Source organism: Adiantum capillus-veneris, chromosome 10 (genome assembly GCF_014529385.1).
Source record: "Adiantum capillus-veneris isolate H3 chromosome 10, ASM1452938v2, whole genome shotgun sequence".
In the NCBI taxonomy this organism is placed as follows: domain Eukaryota; kingdom Viridiplantae; phylum Streptophyta; class Polypodiopsida; order Polypodiales; family Pteridaceae; genus Adiantum; species Adiantum capillus-veneris.
This window is the reverse complement of record NC_140940.1, coordinates 83,402,218-83,423,419: the sequence shown is the minus strand read 5'-3', so window position 1 is coordinate 83,423,419 and position 21,202 is coordinate 83,402,218. Positions and strand designations below refer to the sequence as shown.

Sequence of the window (21,202 nt, the reverse complement as noted above, 5' to 3'; positions counted from 1 at the left end):
CAAAACAAAATCCGTGCAAACGCCGCCACCAAACTGCCTGTCGGTGTGGCTCTCAATGTGAATGAGCTGGGAGTGGCCTACTGCCCAGGTCGGGGGATAAGTCTGCTGTAAGGTTACCGAGGGTGAGTGTAAGCAACTCTGAAGGTAGCAATCGAAATGATCAGGAGTGTAGAAGAGCAACTGCACTACCATCCAAGCCAGGCTCCCGGTGACTCCGGATGTAGTCGCATGATGCCTGATCACCCGCATCTTGCAGTTAAACTCTTTAAGAGAGTCCAAAGAACTGAAGTCCCACTTCAGTCTGTAGATCCAAGCAATGAACCTGTCCAAGAAGAGATCCATGATCCTCTCTTTGAGTCCATGTAGATGCTCATGTGGAAGCAAGTGATCTGACGTGTTGAGGTCAAGTGGTAAGTGTATGTCCACCCAAGATGGTGGTGTCTTCTCTGGGAATGTCGGAATTCCATATGCCATGAGCATGGCCATATCTCATGTGAACTCCTTTGATGAGTGCATAGGTTTCTCCATAGCAAACTACAAGTCACCACCCCCTCTAGAGTGCGCAACCAATGATGGCTGGAAAGAATGGGTCTCCCAAGGATCGTACACCCCATAGACGATCAAGCCGATGCCAAAGATACTGTGTACTGCAGCAGTCACTGAGAGACCGCATGGACCACCACCGGATGGTGTCCTCGCAGGAGCTAACTTCATCCTTTGTGAAAACCACAAGCCATGTGGCTGCTGTCCACCCAAAAAGGCAACTGCGAGGTGATGAAAAGGCTGCTGTCCAGCGGTTTTCAGTGTGCTCGTACGCTTCCGGCACTGTCCTGAGCGGTGCAAGGGGTTTTGGGAGGGTGATAAATCAAAGTAACAACCCCAGGTGGGTTGAAAACAGAGGAAAAAACAGCACGTGTTTATGGCTGAAAACTATAGTAGTCGAATCTGCAATGAGGTTAGCTTCACTAGAAACAGTATCAACTAACCCATCATTCTTGTGAACAATCACATCGTGGTCATACAAATCATCATGCTCGTGAGAAATCACATCTTGATCATGCAATCATGCTTGTTAGAAATCACATCTTGATCATGCAAATCATCATGCTTGTCTTTATCATCCAAATCATCATGCTGCTCACAATCATGCAAATCTTGTGTGTCATGCTTTGGAGAAAAAGAGACCGAGAGAGTCTCCTTCTCATGAATCCGTTTAATCTTGTCATGCATATTAGCAATGAGAGATGGAGAATGAACAATGTCCTCTCCATGAATGACAATGGGAGGATCACTTTTGGCATTGAGAGTAAAAGTGTTAGCCTCCCAATCAATGAGAGGGTTAGCATCACGAAACCATCGAATGCCCAAAATCATATCACATCCTGAGAGAGGAGAGACAACAAATCTTCTAGTGAAGGCAGCTTGTTGAATTGCAAAAAAAAAACATCAAGGCACTCCTCCGTGATGAGAGCGTCCATACCGGGAACAAAACCAGAGACCTTGATAGGAGATCTTTGACTAACTTCTAGGCGGGCTCTCTCAACAAGAGAGGGACTGATCACGTCATGCATACTACCTGGGTCAAACAATATGACAAAACACTGCCCCGTCATATGACCATAACATTTAATGAGAGAATCATCAATGGGAGGGTCATGAGAAACTTGGGACACACTCGTGTTATCATTAATTACATTGACAGAGGAAGTCGGTTTTGTGGATTCTTTAGATTCATTCGATTCAAGCTTAGGACATGTTCTTTTTATGTGACTCTTAATGTGACAATGAAAACAACGACCTTCCTTAGAATAAGTGCTTTGCTCTTCCGACGTGATGTATCCTCCTACAATTCCTTGTGCTACCTTTTCATATGGAGTAAGCTTAGGTTTAGCAATTGTGTTAGCCTTACCCTTAGATTCATTGGAAGAATTCTTTTCTGAGAGAATGTTGGAAGATTGGTTAGAAGAGTTACCATTCTTACCATTATTACCGTTCTGAGGATTCTGAGAAGTCTGCGAGGCAGTTGTGGAAGTCGTTCTCCTTAGGCTTTCCCTTGTTGTGCCTCATCTCCCCTGCGAGAGCAATCACTACCGCCTTGTTGAGATCGATTGGATCGAGCACCTCGACATCGTACTTGATATACTCGTCCAATCCATAAAGGATTGCCTCTTTACGTTCATCATCCGACTTGCGTAATTGGGTACCTAATGGCAAAACACGATTAGAAAAAGACATAACCGGTATACCATTTTGCTTGAGAGCGCACCAATCATCCTTCAATCGTGCGAGGTACTGAGTCGGCATAAACCGCGCCTTAAGCTTGTCTTGGAAATCAGCCCAATTGAAGGAAAGGGGCGTGAGTTTGTCGGCTTCCTCTAGGTGCACGGCTAACTGTGTCTCTTGCAATGCGTGGTACCAATTAATGGCATCACCGGTAAGGTACATGGCTGCTGTAAAAACTTTGCTATTTCTTGTCTTCTTAGTTGTCGCAAAATAAGCAATAAATTGATGCAACCAAGAATGAATAACCGTAGCATCCATCTTACCATCATACTTACTGAAAGTCAACTTCTCTGTGACTTGATGGTTGGAATCCGCATCTTGGCTTGCGCCACTTGAGGAACTCCCCCGATCTTTGGCTGGTTCGGATTTCGAGGCAAGTTGTAATTAAGTCGGACTTTGTAAATAATTAATTTATTTACGAGAAAAGAATTATCTAATTAGTTGTGTGCAGTTTTGGGGCCTCAGGTGCGCCCAAGTTTGGGCCAGTGTACCTCAGGGAGACCCTAGCAGAAAATACCCTGAAGCCCTAGCGATTGGGAAATTGGGTCTTCAATGAGGGGTAGATAGTAGCCTCAGATTTCAGGCTCAGAAAATTACGCGCGCTAGTGCAAGCACAGGAATGAGATGGGGTCCTTAGAATATTAACCCTAAGGCCTGATTATTTTACGGCCTTAGGATAAGTTAGTTAAAGTATTCTTAAATGATTTACGCTGGACCAAATGTCCGGACAAGTGCGAACAGGTAATGCCAGAGCAATGTCGGTACGGCATTGCGCTCGGGAGCAGCTAACAATTTAATTGGTTGCATCTATGTGTACAGTTGTGCACTTAATTGCACATTTCATTAACTAGCATAGGATTTTTAAAGTCAAAAGTTGAATGGTTTTTAAATTTTAAAGTAAGTGTGTCACTTGGCACACTTTCCCATGCAATCTCTCTCTCTCTCTCTCTCTCTCTCTCTCTCACTCTCTCTCTTCATGCTAGCGCCCCCTCTTCTGGGAGGCTATAAGAGAGCAGCCCCTCCCTCTCTTGCCAGGTTGGCAGTGCACTACCCCCCCTAAGTTGAACGTCCTCTACGCAGTGAAGCTCTCCATTGAAGCTTGAGAGCAGCACCTTGTGGTGTATGTGGAGCCTCTGTGCACCCATCGCCTAGAACAAGGCCTCTCATGGGCATAGGCAGCTGTGGGAGAAGTTTCATCGCGTAAAGTAGTAGAAAACTCTTTTTCTCTCTCTACTAGCTGCTGTAAATTCTCTGTTTTCAGCCCCTAATCACTTGTATTAGGGTGAATTTTAGCAAAGCTTTAGTAGGAAACTATTCCTCTCTACCTACTATACACACACACAAATTTTGGAGCATTTCCGTTGCGAAAAGGACCTCCGTTTCGGCATTGGAATGCGCTCAGGTAACAATTTCTGGTTATGTGCAGAAAATTACAGCAAGCGTGTGTGCGTGTGTTTTGCATGTTTTCTTCGTGGGTTGACTGCAGGAATGATTATGTCCGAAGAGACATAGTTAGCGGAAGATAGACTCTCGTTTTTGAGAGCTTTCGATGAGTTTTGTGGATCTTAGACCATAGTAACAGGGAATGGCCATTTTCAAGTCCCCGTTCCCCGTTCCCATCACAATTTTCCGTTCCGAATCCCCGTTCCGTGTTTCAAACATGAGTATCCGAAACAGGGAATGGCATTTCATGCATGTTGCCGTTCCCCGTTCCCCGTTCCGATTTCCTGTTCCGGGTAACTATGTGATAGACTCTCATCTCTACGAGAGCTTCCCAAAATCTCACAGAAGAGGAAAGATCCTCTTAGTAGTCAGGAGAGCAGTTCTTCTACTCTCTCAGTCAACAGAAGAAGAAGGACAAGAAAGAATAGAGGACGGGCTTTCGCCCCGTTCCTGTGCTTGTAAAGAATTCTCCCTTAGTAATAAAGATATTCTCTTTATGGGGGGGGGACCAGCCCATCTTCTGGTCCCCAATGATGTGTCAAGCTTTCTCTCTTTCTCTCCAAAGTCTCTTGAGTATATAAATTGCATTTAACAGTCAGTTTTCGCTTCCGTATTTTTGTGACAATGGTATCAGAGCAAGGTCATCTCTCTCTTCCTTAAGGGATTGACGACTCTTGGCAGACTGCAGAAATGGGAGGACGCGAGATAGAGTTCTCTCTCCTTCAACAGCAGGTGGAAGAGTTGCAAAAAGCTCTCTCCCATCCAGAAGTCCAAAAGATTCTCCATACTCTTGAGAAAGGGAAGGAGAAAATGCCGATGGGGTCGGGAGAAATCCCGCAGAACCCAAAGGCGCCAGAACCAAGGAAAGATCCTTTGATTGGAACCTCCCGCATGCACGAGAGGCACAGGAAACCTCCAGAACGTCATGTGCCGTTTAACCCAAAGGTTCAAGAGCAGGATCCCCCTGATTCCCCTCAGTCTCTTTCATGAAGGATCTGGATGACATAGTTGCTCCGGAAGACATGTTCCTGGAAGATCCGTCGCAGCAAGAAGTGCATTCAAGGGAAAAGACTCCTGTCCATAAGGAGTCTAAGCATAGAAAGAAGGAGCATCATAAGAAGAAGCACCACAGGCAGAAAACATTCAAGTCGGGAGACAAAGACACCTACAATGGGCGGCGTGATAATGACAAAGCGTTGGCTTTCATCCGCCAATTCGAAGTTGCATTTGCTGAAGGGAATTTTAAAGAAAGATCCAAGCTTCGCCATGTTAATATGTACCTGAAAGGCACCGCCTGCAGTTGGTGGTTAACCCTTATCCTGGAAGATCGTAAACCCCAAGATTGGACTGCTTTCAAGGAGTTCTACGCACAGTTCCTTCCTCCAGACTATGAGGAAGAGGTAAAGAAAGAATGGGATCGACTTTCACAGTCGGAGAACGAAACTATTTTACGCTATGTGGATAGGTTTTGGGACGTTCTCTTGAAAGTCACTCCATTCAAGAAGATTGACGATTCGGAAAAGATGCGCAAGTTTGAAGCAGGATTGCATGAAGCCTTGCAAAAGACTATGAAGCTTTACCCTCGAGGTAACTTGCAGATACTTATGGAATCAGCCCGCATAGCTGATGGAATACATGACAAGGGTACTCCCAGGAAGATGGAGCAAAGCACTTACCATGCCAAGCAGAAGGCTCTCCATGAGCAGCCTACCTCTACTTCTTCTTCTCAAAAGAAGAAAAGAACCGCCTCCGAAGCAGAAGCAAAGCCAAATCAGCCCAAGAAAGGGAGATATCTCTCTCCTGCTGAGTTGCGAACTTACATTAGTGAAGAAAGATGCTTCAAGTGTGGACAAGTTGGTCATATAAAGGGTGACTGTCCTACCAAACCTCCACAACCACCCTCTTCCAATGCAGTCCCAGATGTACAGGGAAATACAACCAAGGATGGAAAAGAAAGAGCTCTTCTTAAAGCATGGGGTAGCATCAACAACCAACGGGCTCTCATTTTGTTTGACCCTGGCAGTACAGACAACTTCATCTCTACCAAGCTAGCTGATGACCTGAACTTGCAGCCCAACCGTTTTGGAGTTTCTATTCAAGCACAATCTGCTTTCAAAGGGAAGAACTCAAACTCTACTCCAATCATAGGGAAGTTGAATCTAAAGGTCGACGACTACAAAGATCAAGGGTCTTTCTTACTAGCTTCACTTGAAGGATGCGATGTTATCTTGGGAATGCCTTGGCACTACAAGATGCATCCCATTCCGGACTATGTTCAAAAAACCTTATCCTTTGCTCATAAAGGAAATGAGTATCTTGTACTTGCAGATGCAGGTGATTGGCGTATTCCTATCGCCAATCACATTGCCATCAAGAAAGAAATGAAAAAGTGTGTTTCAGCGTACTTGATTTTTGCAAGAGAGAGAGATGTGTCTGTTTCACAACTTTCTTCCTCTTTAGAGCAAAAAAGACTTAAGTTATCAGAAAGTTATAAAGATTGCTTCGCAGATGAACTTCCAAATGAACTCCCACCTTCGCGACCTGAGGATCATACAATTGATTTGATCCCAGGGAGTTCTCCTCCAAATCAGCCCCCTTATCAAGTTAGTCTAATGCAGCAAGAGGAAATTCTCAAGCAGGTTAACGAACTTTTGGAGAAGGGCTTAATAAGGCCTAGTACTTCCCCATATTGTTCACCTGTCTTGCTAGTACAGAAAAAGGATGGCACATTCCGCATGTGCATAGATTATAGATCTCTAAACAAGATCACAATCAAGAATCGATTTCCAATCCCTCGGATTGACGACATTCTTGAAAAGTTACAAGGAGCAAGGTTTTTTAGTCGTATAGACTTGAAGAGCGGTTATCATCAAATCCGCATAGCTCCTCAAGATGTGCATAAGACTTCATTTAGAACAACCTTCGGGTTGTATGAATTCTTAGTGATGCCTTTTGGACTCACTAATGCACCAGCCACATTCAACAGAATGATAGATAGAATCTTCCACTCATATAGAAGCTTCACAGGCGTTTTTTTTTATGACGTCTTAATCTTCTCAGAGACGGAAGACGAACACTATAAGCATCTCGCCTTAGTGTTTGAAGAATTACGCAAACACAAATTATTTGTGAATGCTAAGAAGAGTGAGTTATTTCTAAAAGAAATCCACTATTTGGGCCATATGGTATCTCACAATCAGGTGAGAATGGACCCTGATAAGATTCAAGCAGTTGTAGAATGGCCTACGCCAACTACAGTACATGATGTACGAAGTTTCCTTGGCCTCTGTTCCTATTATCGGCGTTTCATTCGAGCTTTTGCCGCGATAGCAGGTCCCCTCCGTGACCTGACAAAGAAGCGGATTCCATTCCATTGGGGATCTGGACAAAAACAAGCTTTCGAAAAGCTTAAGTATCTACTCAGTCACGGACCTGTTCTCACCATCCCTGATCTTCGCAAACCTTTCGAGGTATACTGCGATGCATCTGGAGATTGTGTAGGAGTAGTTTTGAACCAAGAGGGTCACGCGATAGCCTATGAAAGTTGGCGCCTTAAAGATGCAGAGTTGCATGTCTCCATATACGAGAAAGAGCTAATGGCAGTAATTCATGCTTTTTCCATTTGGAAACACTATCTATTAGGAGCTGATTTTATTATCAAGACAGATCATCAAAGTCTTCGCTACTTTCTCACACAGAGAAAGTTATCAGAAAAGCAGATGAGATGGGCCAACTTTCTTTCAATGTTCCATTTTCAGATTTTACATACTTCTGGAACGAAGAATGCAGTTGCAGATGCTCTCTCTAGGCGTCTAAAGATCAATGCACTAACAACAATTTATCATGAGGAACTAGAATCTCTCAGCGAGATGTATCCTCAAGTGGCCATGGAGATCGAGCGAAGTATCCATTCCGCTTCGGGTGACGACCATGCACTATGATCTTTGGTTCTTAAGTTCACGAGGAACTTGGGTTCTTGAGGTTTTCTTTCGCTTGCAAACCGTGTTTAAGAAGGATCTTCTCTTCACCCGAGTTCTACTCCTTTCTGCGGGCGCACCCCTCGGCGGCCTTGCGCTCACACCAAGGTTGCTTTTTCCCACCTCATGTCAATTGGCTGGCCGCTAAGTGCACGGTCCGCTCTCAATGAGTGAAAAGAGACACAAGGGGAGGCTGGACAAGCCCTTCTTTCTTGGGATTCCTGTCACTCTTAAAAAAAACACGATTAGGAATCGACACGCCCAAGCGTACTTGGGTTCGTGCGACCGCAACAAGCAAAATAAAAATAAAAATTATTGTGATTCTTGTGGTTCTTTCCTTGAGTGATACAGAACACTGCCAAAGCTATGATACCAATGTTAGGTGGAGCGGAATGAATGTTTGCGCTTTGCTCAAGATGAGTGCTCCGAACTGTGCTCAAGGTTCCTTTTGTTCTTATGGAAGGTAGAGCCTTCCGTTCTTAATGAGAGAATGCTATGATCACAAACAAAGTGAATGGACACTGTGCGTGCAAGTGTATGAGACTGAGAGATAGAGAGAGAAGAGAGATACGACACCAGAGACGTTGTAAAACACTCCTCCGGAGGCCCCACTCTTGTCGGCGAGAGTGGTCTACTTATGATTGCACAATCTGGTACAAATGGAATGCATGAGATTGATGCAAGTCTAGGCTATGTCGACGATGACGACGGTGATGATGAAGTCGACCTAAGGGCTGAAATCTGCAATCTTTCTACTGCTGTCCAAAAACGCTATGGGCTGAAATCTGAGATTAGTCCAAAACGCTGATTTGGGGGGCTGTTTTCTGTGGGTCTTTGTCGCTGAAAATCTGCAGGTTTAGGGCTGAAAACTGAGGTTCTTCAAGGCTGAAAACTGATGGTCTTTCCGGGCTGAATCTGCTACTCTTTGAGGGTTGAATGTGCAACTATTTCATTGTTGAAAATCGTTGCATTACTGTGGGTGGTATTTGCTGAAAATGCCAGTCATGGGCTCCCAAAAACGCTAGGTATGCTGATGACAAAAACGCCAGGTGCTGTGGGCTGCTGTCTGCAGGGAGATCTGATGCAAAAACGCTATCTGCTGGGACTTGCTGGCAATGGTGTGATGATGCAAAACGCCAGGCTGTGATGCTTTCCAAAAACGCTAGTGGAAGGGGGATCTGCTACTTAGAGGGAAGATCCACCAAGGCTTGGTCTTGCTGAGAAGTTACCTGCTGAGCTTGGCTCTTGTTGCCTCTTCTGCCAAATAGTGCTAGCTCTAGTTTGCTTATATACAAACTTAGCAAAATTGCCCTACCTACTTTCCAACAAAAGTCACTTAAAAATAATAAGTGAAAAATATCAAAAATAGGTAAATAGGCTAAATGCACTAGAAAAATCCCTTAACTGATTCTAATAGATTCTGATGGGAATGCTTATGATCATGCTGTGTGCAACCAAAGGATATGCATCTATACTAAGTGACTGGGCATGCACGGTCTACGAATAGACTCACAAAAAGTGCGAGATCACTTCTAATCTAGATTGACTGGACTAATGGAAACCCTATTATGGTGTAGCTTGTCCACGGGCACATAGGGTTGGATGTGTCACGTGACAGCGCAACCGGCGAATGATGGCTGGAATGAATGGATCTCCCAAGGATCGTACGCCCGTAGATGATCAAGCCGATGTCGAAGATACTGTGTGCTGCAATAGTCACAGAGACACCGCACGGATCACCACCAGATGGTGTCCTGGCAGGAGGTAACTTCATCCTTTGTGAAAAACACAAACCATGTGGTTGCTGTCCACCCAAAAATACAACTGCGAGGGATGAAAACGTTGCTGTCCAGCGATTTTCTGTTAGGTACAGCGGAATGAATGTTGAACTTTGCTTAAGATGAGTGCTCCGAACTGTGCTCAAGGGTTCCTTTTACTTACGGAAGGGAGAGCCTCTGTTCCTTTAGTGAGAGAGTGCAATGGACACAATTAAAGTGGATGAACACTGTGAATGAATGTGCATGAGACTGAGAGATAGAGAGAGAAGACAATACGACACCAGAATGTTGTCAAAACCCTCCTCCAAAGGCCCCACTCTCTATGGCGAGAGCGGTCTACTTATGATTGCACAAATCTCTAGAATGCTTGGACTTGCCGACGATGTCAACGATGATGAGGACGACGACGAGACGGGCTGAAATCTGAAAATGCTAAGGGCTGAAATCTGCAAATCTTTATTTGCCGAATTCTTACTCTTATGTCGATGATGATGTCGATGGCGACGATGCGACGACGACGCGCTGAAAACGCAGATGCTGAAATCTGCGTTTTCCGGGCTGAATTTGTAAACTTCACGGCATCTGACCGTGTGGCGAGGATCTGCTGCGGGAAGGTGAGATCTGCGAGGTTCGGAACTTCTACTGCGATGTTTGACTGCTGAAAACTGAAACGTTGATGCTACTGTTGTTTCTGTCGCGAAGATCTGCAAAAATGCTAGGTCTTTGGCTGATCCAAAAACTCTAGGGCTGGTTTCTGTCTTCTGCTGCTGCCGGGGGCCTTGTAATGCAAAACGCTAGGCTGATCTGCTGTGGTCTTGTCACCAAGCTGGTGCAGAAGCAAAAACGCTGGCTGATCTGAGTTCTTGTCCAAAAACGCTAGCCAATCTGTTGTGGAGCAAAATCGCTAGAGGTCCTTGGGGTCCTGCTAAGAAGTTGCCTGTGAGCAATGCTCCTATGGCCTCTTTTGCCAGGAAGTGCTAGCGCTAGGTTTCTACTTATACAAACTACTTTTGAACAGAAGTTACTTAAAAATGATAAGTGAAAAATGTCAAAAATAGGGAAAATAGGTTTAATGCACTGGAAAATTTTCCTGTTGGATTCTGATGGTGATGCTGATGATCATGCTGTGTGCAACCAGAGGATATGCATCTACTCTAAGTGACTGGTCATGCACGGTTTGCGAACAGACTCACAAAAGTGCCAGAATACTTCTTAAGCTAGACTGACTGGACTGACTGAACCCTTGTCATGTTGTAGCTTGTCCACGGACACATAGGGTTGGATGTGTCACATGACATCCCCTCCTTTTCAAAGTGAGATACTAGTACCGAAATGTATGGCGTCGAGGGAGATTGCCAACAACATCCGGAATCCTCGAAAGGACTCTTCGCCGGCCCACTCTGAGGTGTGGGTTGTGCAATACTTGAACTTCATAAAGGTCTGCAACGTTTGCTTCTTTGGGCCGCGCCGAAAGCGATACAAAGTCTTCTGTGGCTCCTTCGATGCTTCATCTTTGTCCATAGTCATGCGCCTACCATCTTCAAGAATCTCTGAGGCTAAAAATTCCCGAAACCACTTCCAACACAAAAACATGAACATACCTATTCCATGTAAAGTGAGTGGAAAAACTCGTCTTCTCTAAAGACTATGCATGCAATGTAGATGAACATAGAGACGGAGTGCCAAACCGTTCATCAAACACACGCAAACAATGATATCGAGTCTTGTCTTTCCGATCTAAATCAATCAATTGTGGCAAAACACAATGGAAATGCCTATGCTTGATGCTCGATCTTTCTTGTGCTCTTTCTACAACTGGGTCGTGCCAAGGAAGAGACATGGAATGTGACTTCCTTGAATGCATACTTTTCAGCTTTTCATGAATAATCCGCATACATCTGTGCTCATTCATGAGTGAAACGTGCTCAATGTACAATATGTCATGCCTAGGAAAAGGGATCACATAAAGACGCTGACTAAAATACAGGAAACGATCACGAATGAAACACTCAAACAATGCGTGCTGACTAATCATTCGAATACATAGTACTTCCTGTGAGGGTTCTTTGGACCTAGGCTCGAGAGCCAAGATCGGTTCTTCGTGATTGATCGAATCTTCCTGAGGGGGTTCTGTGGACCTCGGCTCGAGAGCCAAGATCGGTTCTTCTTGATTGATCAAATCTGAAACGAGGTTAGCTTCGCTAGAGAAAGTATCAACTAACACATCATCCTTGTGAACAATCACATCATCTTCATGCAAATCATCATGCTTGTGAAAAATCACATCTTGATCACCATGCAAATCATCATGCTTGTGAGAAATCACATCTTGATCATGCAAATCATCATGCTTGTCATTGTCATCCAAATCATCATGCTTATCATTGTCATTCAAATCATCATGCTTATCATAATCATTCAAATCATCATGCTTATCATAATTATGCAAATCATGTAGTTCCTATGCGTCTTGCTTTGGAGAAGAAGAGACTGAGAGAGTCTCCTTTTCCCGAATCTCTGGCATCTGTGCTTGCACTTGAGAAAAGAGTCGGAACAAGACGGCTTTCCTTTCGTTGTGCTCATGCTCTATGGTTGCCATTCTTTCTTCGTGTTCACACTCTATTTCTGCTTTTCTTTCTGCGGCCTCCGAGTGTGCTTGCTCGCGCTCACGCTCAACGTCGGCCTTTCTTTCTGCTTTTCTTGCTTCTCGTTCTAACTTCCTGTCCATCATCATCTTGTCGAAAGCCTCCATAGGAGTTAGTGCAATCCTTGGCGTAGATGGGGAAGGGGGAGGGTCAAAAAAACCTCCTGGTGGGGAAAATTCTTCGTCGCCTCTCTCATGCTCATCACCTCCAAGCGATGACCATCCACTGAAGTCGAGGGTTTTTGTGGGTTCTTGTGGTCTTGGGTTCTTAAGTTCACGAGGAACTTGGGTTCTTGTGGGTCTTGGGTTCGTGGGTTCTTGAGGGTCTTGAGGTCTTGATGTTCTTGAGGTTCTTCTTTCGCTTGCTTCTCTTCACCCAAGTTCTGCTCTTTTCCGCGGGCGCACCCCTTGGCGGCCTTGGGCTCACACCAAGGTTGCTTTTTCCCGCCTCACGTCGATTGGCCTGCCGCTAAGTGCACGGTCCTCTCTCAATGAGTGAAAAGAGGCACAAGCGGAGGCTGGACAAGCCCTTCTTTCCTAGGTTTCCTGTCACTCTTCAAAAACACGATTAGGAATCGACACGCCCAATAGGACTTGGGTTACCTGCGACCTCAACAAGCAAAAAAAATTATGTGGTTCTTGTGGTTCTTTCCTTGAGTGATACAGAACACTGTCAAAGCTCTGATATCATTGTTAGGTGCAGCGGAATGAATGTTGAACGTTGCTCAAGATGAATGCTCCGAACTGTGCTCAAGGGTTTCTTTTACTTACGGAAGGGAGAGCCTTCTGTTCCTTTAGTGAGAGAGTGCAATGGACACAAACAAAGTGGATGAACACTGTGAACGAATGTGCATGAGACTGAGAGATAGAGAGAGAAGAGAATACGACACCAGAATGTTGTCAAAACCCTCCTCCAAAGGCCCCACTCTCTATGGCGAGAGCGGTCTAGTTATGATTGCACAAATCTCTACAATGCTTGGACTTGCCGACGATGTCAACGACGACGAGACGGGCTGAAATCTGAAAATGCCAAGGGCTGAAATCTGCAAATCTTTATCTGCTGAATTCTGACTCTATGTCGATGACGATGTCGATGGCGACGATGCGGCGATGACGTGCTGAAAACGTAGATGCTGAAATCTGCGTTTTCCGGGCTGAATCTGTAAACTTCGCTGGATCTGACCGTGCGACGAGGATCTGCTGCAGGAAGGTGAGATCTGCGAGGTTCGGGACTTCTACTGCGATGTCTGACTGCTGAAAACTGAAAACGTTGATGCTACTGTTGCTTCTGTCGCGAAGATCTGCAAAAACGCTTGGTTTTTGGCTGATCCAAAAACGCTAGGGCTGGTTTCTGTCTTCTGCTGCTACCGGTGGCCTTGTAATGGTCTAGTCGCCAGGCTGATGCAAAAGCAAAAATGCTGGCTGATCTGAGTTCTTGTCCAAAAACGCTAGCCAATCTGCTGTGGAGCAAAAACGCTAGAGGTCCTTGGGGTCCTGCTGAGAAGTTGCCTGTGAGAAATGGTGTTGCTGTCTCTTCTGTCAGAAAGTGCTAGCGCTAGGTTTCTACTTATACAAACTTAATAAATTTGCCCTACCTACTTTCCAACAAAAGTCACTTAAAAATGATAAGTGAAAAATGTCAAAAATAAGGAAAATAGGTTTAATGCGCTGGAAAATTCTCCTGATGGATTCTGATGGTGATGCTGATGATCATGCTGTGTGCAACCAGAGGATATGCATCTACTCTAAGTGATTGGTCATGCACGGTCTGCAAACAGACTCACAAAAGTGCCAGAACACTTCCTAAGCTAGACTGACTGGACTGACTGAACCCTTGACATGTTGTAGCTTGTCCACGGACACATAGGGTTGGATGTGTCACATGACATTTTCAGCGTGCTCGTACACTCTCAGTAGAGTCCGGAGTGGTGCCAAGGGTGTAGGGAAGGGTAGTGAATCACTGTCACTGCCCCAGATGGGCTGAAAACAGAGATGGGGTAATGGCTGAAATCTGATGAAGATGGAGAGGATACTCGTCGGCAATGCTCCAGATGCAAAGCCGGGTGGGTGGTGGCGAGATCTGGGGTCCAGAAGCTGAGCGCTGCATGCCCTCCTACTGCAAAAACGCAGGTCAATTTGCAGTCCACTTTTGCTGCACTTGTTGGCACCAAAAACCTTATGTTTGCTTATAAAACAGAGGCTTGATGGGTACCCTAGGTGCCCAACAACTTGTGGAAGGTGTCAACGACACAAAGTGACCAATTAAACCGCTGAAAATGGACTGAAAACCCAAAAACGCAGATGAAGGTCAAAAATGCAAATGGGTCAGGAGGGTTTTTCCGCGACAAAGATGTCCAGAAATGGTAGCGCTAGCAGGGAAATCAGCAGATCTGATGTTTCTTACAAAAAACGCAGGTTGAGGTGAGGTCCTTCGCAACAGAAATGGCTCCCATTTCTGTGCTTGCCTGGCTGATATAAAAACATTGGCAGATCTGGCTCCAGTTGCAAAAACACTGGCTGATCCAGCCTTTGAGAGAAGAACCTGATGCGATGTAGCACCTCAGAACAGACAGAGCCTGAAGCTACTGATACCATGTGAACTGGCGTCCGATACCATGTGAGTGCGCGTGTGCGGCAGAGAGAGAGAGAGAGAGAGAGAGAGAGAGAGAGAGAGAGAGAGAGAGAGAGAGAGAGAGAGAGAGAGAGAGAGAGAGAGAGAGAGAGAGTAAGAGTAGACCACAAACGCAAGATGTAGGAAGAGGGGGCGATCAGTATCCCCATGACTACCATGAGCAGAAAACCCTCAGTACAATCAGATCTGAGATCTCTGTGAGATGAGATGTGGAAGTGGGTATCCCTTGGCCCCATAAATAGGTGCCCAAGGGGAGGCAGGGCAGCCTGATAAAAATCCCCACGACCCAACAGAAAAATGATATATGGAAATATATGTGGGCGCCCGGACAAAATGGGTGCCTTGACTAGGAGCAACCTAGACTATGCAGAGTGGTGTAAATCTAACAAAAACATGGAACATCCTCTACTTCAAGAAGGGAAGTGATCCCCCTCTGTCATCCATAATCCACAATCTGGTACAAGAGTGCATCTAAATCATCAACTTGCTACTCATCGGATAGGTAGCTCCATCGACAATTCCAAGAAAGATGTGCATTTGCAAAAGGCACAACAAATCTGCTAATCCATCTCCTTGAATAAAACACATCCATAGGAAACTCCTCCAGAAGTGAGGAAGAAGATCCTGCTGCTGTCCAAACACTTCTCTCTAAAGAAGAAGCTGGGAATGAATATCTCCCCCTTTGGATCCAACAACCGCATGCATGCTCCCCTTGCGAGAAGGCACAGTAACATGAATCCATTTGGGAAGAAACAAAAGCAATCCAGCACTGCTACACATCCCGAAGCCTCCATTTGGCTCCCCTCAGTGAAGAGAGGTCGGGGTAATCAAGGGCAAAAATGGGGAAGTCGTAGACGAGAATCCAAGGCCTCCACATACCAAATCTGCCCCAAACTTGGAGAAAAACAGGAAAAACCAGCAAGCTTCTTCTCTCTCAACCATGTCCAAACCGCACTAGATCAGCTACATCAGAGCATCCAGGTGGTCGTATCCATAGTTACAAGGAATGGCCATTTTCAGGTCCCCGTTCCGGATCCGCGTTCCATGTTTGAGATGTGAGTATCCGAAACAGGGAATGACATTTCATGCATGTTGCCGTTTCCCGTTCCCTGTGCACACAACTGCGACTGCCATTGACACTGCCAACTGCTCTTGCACACGGGACCATTGCCACGGTCTCCACATGGACATCACCTCCAACATGCTCTGAGAGCATAGATCTGGTGCATCTCCTCCTGGCTAAATCTAGATGTGGATCTAGATCTAGCCAGGATCTAGATGTGGATCTCGGTCGAGGAAATCTGCCACTGCATTGGCACAAGGCATGTGAAGGGCTGCCCTGAGGAGGTACTGCACCGTGGAGAAGATCTCTGAGCACTAAAACACTAGGGTTGAGTGCTACCCTCTGGCAAAGGGAGAAAAATGCTGGGTGCAAGGGAGAAAAACGCTAGGGCTGCATGCCCCATCTGCCCTTTGCACCTCCTAGGGCTGCCCCCAGGGGCGCCTTGTGCTCCCAAAGCCTGCAACCACATTGCCTCCCTCCAGCGCTCCTGCCCTTCCTATATACCTGAGAGAGACCAGGTCGGTCAGCCAACAGCCAGCCCTCACGACCTGGGAAATGTAGGAAAATAGGTGAAAAAGGCTACAGATGCCCTGTGGGCTACAAGGAAAAATACTGGCAGGTGTGGGAAAAATACTCCCACCTTGCAGGAGCCTAATGGCCATGGAACTGAGCCAAAACCTAAGGCTAAACATGGCTAGACAGAACACGACATGAGAAACCTACCTCACACTGGCCGGGCACAGCCACAAAACAGCCCCCACTCCCTAGCGCCTGTCCCTAGGAGAAACTGGGACCGACTGGACTAATCCGGAGAGATGCCTGGACAAATTGTTCACCTTCCGGTCCATTCCACAACACGACGTTTTGGTGACAGGTAGTCACCCAGAACATCTGGCCATTCTTGTTCTTTTCCTCCACCCGTATATGCTCAGGATGCCATTTCGGCGTTCTAGGGGCTGTTTTTGTCAGCTCCTTGTAACTTTGTAATGAGCAGCTCTTTAATTTCAATAGTAGCATCTATCTTCTCATGTAAGGCATGCCCAAAAGAGCGCCACCATGTGTGCCAGGTGTTTCTATGCATGAGCGAAAGCTGCACAGCATACATTGCTTTGATGTTTCTGTACAATTGAGTCTGTGCACTCAAAAAATTGACAAAGGGCTTTAAAAATGTACGGAAAACCGAACTTTCAACAGTTTTTGGTCATGAGTGAGCTTGGGTTTTTAGTTGTGGAGGAAGAAGCCCGTGTCGTTACAACCTGCAATGGTGGTGGGTGCTCGAGGGGTGCCCGTGTGTGCGCGAGGGTCGCTCCTTGAGTTGACTCTCTCTCCTTAAACGGGCCATGACCATGGGTGTGGACCATAGTTACAGGGAATGGCCATTTTCAGGTCCCCGTTCCCCGTTCCCATCCCAATTTCCCGTTCCGGCTCCCCGTTCCGTGTTTCAACCGTGAGAAACAGGGAATGGCATTTCATGCATGTTGCCGTTTCCCGTTCCCGTTTCGATTTCCCGTTTTGGGTAACTATGGTGTGGACCTCTGCACTTTCACCCCTCTTCAAGTCGTCTAGTGATAAAAGTTGCCTGAAGGGGAGCTCTCTTGTGCCCTTCTTCAAGTTGTCTAGTGACGAAAGCTGTGAAAAGTAGAGCTCTCTTTTATGTGTGTCTACGACTCGGGTTTGTCAGTAAAAGCCCTTTGTTACACATGTGAATGGGAGTGTTTTTTCATGTTATCCATGTTTTTTTTTTTGGTTAAACATTATGAGTTTTGTATAAGTCTTGATTGGAATGGTTTTTGATGAGTTTATGTGCATGTTTGGAAGCAGCTTATGAGCCCCATTTTGCATATGTAAGGCTGTTGAGACGATGTCAAGCTTGTAGCTTTTATGCTAAAAAATGGAGAGGTTTTTTTTCCGTTTTTTTCCCCGAAATTTAGTGTTTTTTTAATCTTCCATGAATGATGAGAGTTGGGGCTATGGCACAGTATCACATGAATATGGAGGTGTTATAGAGGTCACTGTCAAATCCTTCACAACGTTGTGCTCGATTCCATCGTTCTTTTGTTCGATTTCAACACCCTTGAATTTTGGCATGCACATTGTGATTTTTTATGACCGTCGTTTCACATTGGAAGCCTCTTTCCTTTGTATTCTCCTAGGCACATAGATATGCATTGAGCACCATAGTAACTAGAGATTCATCTAGTCCCCCTTCACCATTTTATGCCTTGTATACCACACACATCCATCTACAGTCTCTGACACATCTACGCCTGTACATGGTTGTCTCATAGGCGACTTCTCTTTTGCCTCTCTTTCTTTCTTTCTGTACTTTGGCTCCATAACTTGCTGCATTTTGACCTTATTAACTTTCGTCTATAAGTATAGTGGGATCGACAATGATTAGGGATACAAAACCTAAAACGCCTTTCTTATTTGGAACTTACCACATACTTCACAGAAAACAGCGACAATATAAGCACTGTCCAGGATGCACAAAATATAGAATTGATACCTTGTTATGTTGAAGGTGGTTGCTTTGTTGAGGCGACAGACCAGTCATCATCAACCTGCAGTAGCTCCTCAGAATGGAAGTGTGCGTCAGGAAAGAAGTATTATGGTAGAGGCCCTTTACAGATTGCTTGGTTAGTAATGAGAGAGCCATATTCTCTAATACATTGCGTTTTTCCTGAATCTTTTGAGTATGTAATTCTGAAGTGCCAAGCCTCTTCCAGGAATGAAAATTATGGGCCAATGGGAGTTGCATTAGGATTTGATGGAATCAATTATCCTGAGTTGGTCGCGACAAACCCTGTTCTAAGCTTTAGAGGTTCCTTATGGTTTTGGATGACTCCGCAACCTCCAGCAATGTACTCTTGTCATCAAGCCATTCTTTCACAAAGTCAAGGCTTCAAAGAAGTCAATATCATTCTTAATGGTGGGCCCCTTGAACCTGTTTCTTTGCAACAGAGAACTGATGCTTATAACACTTTCTATTCTATCCTAGAGTTTGCATCCAACGTAACTACTGCTCCTGTATCTATAAGTAAGCCACCTATCTATCTAAGTGAACAGATTCCAGGTAAAGAAACTCTTGCCTCCGAACACACAATTCATTAACTTTTGCTTTGTACTTGCAGATTCTACAAGAGGCTCAGTGGGAACCCCAGTTTTTTCTAAACAGAAAAGTAAGTCATTACTTGTTTTCAGAGCACTTGTTGTTGAGTGGAGTTGACTGAACCTAAGAACCTGTCCACGGTGTCCTAGTAGACTGCACTATGTCTGCAGTAGATGAAAATGTGTTCTGTATGATGTCTTCCTTCAAATTTCTGCAGATGGTGCATGTCAGAATAGAGATGCAGCATGTTACTCTTGATGTGCTCAGGAATGAAGTGCTTCTGTTTTACTGCACAATTGTTTTGTTTGCCTCAAGTGTTTCCCTGAGTATCAAAGCACCTAAGATTGTCTCATTGTTGCAATCAAGTGATGATAACCCATGGTTCTTGTGCAGGTTGCATAGGATCCTTGTGTAGCACTTCAAAAAAGTTTTTGGGTTTAGTGATGCCATTGCTGGTAGGTGGTGTTGTAATAATGGTCATTATATTCATTGCTTTACGAAAATCGCGATCTGCTTGGCATAATGGAGAGGGATCACGAGGCAGCATAGTGAAGCTAGATAAGCTTCATGGTCTTGCAGGGGCTCCTGTTAGCTTCTCATATTCCACGTTGGCATCAGCAACAAAGAACTTCACAGCTATTTTAGGTCAAGGAGGTTTTGGAATTGTCTACAAGGGAGAACTCTCAACTGGTGAAGTCATAGCAGTGAAGGTTCTAAAAGAGTCTTCGCATTCTGATTGGCAGTTTCTGAGAGAAATTGAAACTTTAGGCAGATTGCATCATATTAACTTGGTTAGATTAGTGGGGTTTTGCATGGAAAAAACAAAGAAAATTTTGGTGTACGAGTTCATCTCAAACAGTTCTTTGGAGAAACACCTGTTTGACAGGCCTGGAAAGACTCTTGTTGTGGATTCTGTTTTGAACTGGAAGGAAAGGTATGATATAGCCTTGGGTGTGGCAAGGGGCTTGTCATATTTACATGAGGAATGCTTGCATAAGATAATACATCGTGATTTGAAGCCCCACAACATACTGCTGGATGAATTTTTTTGTCCGAAAATATCAGATTTTGGTCTAGCTAAGATTATCAAGAGGGAGGAGAGCAAAGTTGTGAGTAATTTAAAGGGTACCCCTGGTTATGTGGCCCCAGAGTTTTGGGAAAATAGGCAGGGCAGTCTTTCCACAAAGTTTGATGTGTACAGCTTTGGCATGGTGGCTCTCGAGCTTGTGGCCGGTCGTCCAAACTTCAAAGAGGAGCTGCCTTCTGAGCAAGCCTACTTTCCTTTCTGGGCCTTCATAAATGTTGCTTCCCCTGCTCAAGTTCTTGATCATCGCATTGCGCACCAATCAAATCTCCAACAGGTAGTCTACTCCTTTTTTGGAAGAATTTATAATTCAGTTTACTTTTCAGGCAACTGTGTTGTACTATACCACGTTTGTGATGTTACAACTTCATGATCAAGGCTAAGCTATGGAAAATATTCAGGCTCAACACCCTGGGCACCTAGTTTATATTGACTGCAGCTCTTCTATGTTTAAAAGCATTAAACGCATACAGAGAGTGAATACTCGTCTGGCCTGCTTCAGACTATAGAGAGCCTTCCACAAACTATTAACCTTGTCACAAGAGCCCGGCACTATGAAACCAAGAGGTTGCTCCACACATACCTCCTCAAGCTCTCTATTCAAGGAAAATTTGACACTTGTCTGGAAATATCCAAAGCCTTCGTGTTGAAGAGTTTCCCTTTGCTTTGGAGTGAGGTGAGGAAGCTACGGTTCATAAGTTATTATATAGTGGTGATCTTTTTGGAGAGACAATACTCTTGTCATGGTGAAGGTAAATTAATAGTGTAACGCTCACAGTGATCTTACAATGTTAGATTTTTCAAGAAAGAAACTAGCAATTATACATACCAAAATCTTTGATTATAATCGTCGAGAGTGTCATTGGAAACTATATTTAAATTGCCCCAATTGGCAAGTAGTTGTACGTTAAAGGGAGATGCAAGAGCCTTGCCATGTTTGTGGAGCATGAGGCTTGGTTGATAAAGCTCTCCACCGCAGAAAAGCTGCAGCACATGAGGTCTTAGATTCTTCTGTATAATTGCCAAGAGAGTAGATGTTGTTAAACTGCTGAAGAATTGAAGAGCTTTCTTTCTCGCGACCACTCGAGAAGGTGAAGGACTTTATTGTAGACCCAGCATCCTTGAAGTCTTTGGTTGAGGAAGAGGGACCACCTACTGCGGATAATATGGGCAGTAATCATAGTTG

At 45.0% G+C, this 21,202-nt stretch overlaps 1 protein-coding gene across 1 annotated transcript in view; it reads left to right on the top strand.

The window, feature by feature from the left end:
* The window catches only part of LOC147449159 (protein SUPPRESSOR OF NPR1-1 CONSTITUTIVE 4-like), a gene marked incomplete at its 5' end in the record, with an annotated part of 61,921 nt that overhangs the window by 18,547 nt on the left and 22,172 nt on the right, over window positions 1-21,202 (top strand). The window contains 4 exons of the mRNA XM_086521520.1: window positions 18,345-18,459; window positions 18,550-18,860; window positions 18,955-19,002; window positions 19,326-20,293. Of these exons, the coding sequence (XP_086377646.1) occupies window positions 18,345-18,459; window positions 18,550-18,860; window positions 18,955-19,002; window positions 19,326-20,293 (1,442 nt within the window). The remainder of the gene's footprint in view (window positions 1-18,344; window positions 18,460-18,549; window positions 18,861-18,954; window positions 19,003-19,325; window positions 20,294-21,202) is intronic.